The sequence below is a fragment of the Nematolebias whitei genome, chromosome 22 (genome assembly GCF_014905685.2).
Source record: "Nematolebias whitei isolate Nwh7 chromosome 22, NemWhi1, whole genome shotgun sequence".
NCBI classification, from domain to species: Eukaryota; Metazoa; Chordata; class Actinopteri; order Cyprinodontiformes; family Rivulidae; genus Nematolebias; species Nematolebias whitei.
The window spans coordinates 7,287,944-7,288,797 of NC_056519.1; the positions used below are offsets into that span (position 1 = coordinate 7,287,944).

General features: G+C 39.6%; 1 protein-coding gene across 1 annotated transcript in view; it reads left to right on the top strand.

Annotated features, from left to right (window-relative positions):
* slc37a3 (solute carrier family 37 member 3) overlaps window positions 1-413 on the top strand; it is a 10,654-nt gene extending 10,241 nt beyond the window's left edge. Inside the window, exon 13 of the mRNA XM_037696082.1 lies at window positions 314-413. Within this exon, the coding sequence (XP_037552010.1) occupies window positions 314-406 (93 nt within the window). The 3' untranslated portion in view covers window positions 407-413. The remainder of the gene's footprint in view (window positions 1-313) is intronic.
* The last annotated feature ends 441 nt before the right edge of the window (window positions 414-854 follow it).

Below are 854 nucleotides of genomic sequence, written 5' to 3' on the forward strand. Positions count from 1 at the left end.
TCTCAGAATTCTGACTTTTTAATTTTGACTTTAATCTCAGAATTCTGACTTTTTTATTTTCAGAATTCTCCCTTTTTCCTCATAATTAAGAGGAAATTTTTTTTCGTATTATCTAAATTGTAAAACTAGTGGGGAAAAAAATGAAATTTTAATTTAGAGGTGAACAACTTTTCCATAAACATACAGAGAATTGACAAGAAGTTTATAGCCTTTTCATGTTTAACTAACTGTTGTTCTACTAAAATGTATGAAATTTCAAAATATAAACTAAAGAAACTCTTGGCTGAAAGCTGTGTTTGTTTTTAAATCGCAGACAGGTGGAAGCATCCTGTTCATCACGCCACTGCTGGTACGGGAGCTACGAGCGTTGTGGAGAGACAGACGAGCGCGGCGACGCCAGCTGTGACGCCAGCTGTGACGCCAGCTGTGACGCCAGCTGTGCTGCCTCTCTGATCAGGGACCATGCAGCAGGTCTGTTTAGATCCTTTAGGTTCAGGAATCGCTGTCGTCTTAAAATGCACCGTTGAGGTTTGATTTAGGATTTGGAAGTGCCTGACTGTTGGAGGATTTGTGAACCTCTGAAATGTACAGAAAACATCTGTTTTAACGGTTTGAATGGATGTAAATATAGGTGCATCTAAAAAAAATTAGAACATCGTGAGGTGGTTCATTATTAGAAACTCCTGGTGTCTCACCCTCATCCAGGGGTCTGCAACCTGCGGCTCTGGGGCCACATGCGGCTCTTTCCTCTCTCATCTGTGGCTCTTTGAAGCTTTGACCAAAACTAACGTGATACTGTGTTTAATTTTTTATTTATACCCACAACAGAAAATGTGAGTTTTAGCAGTTTTTTT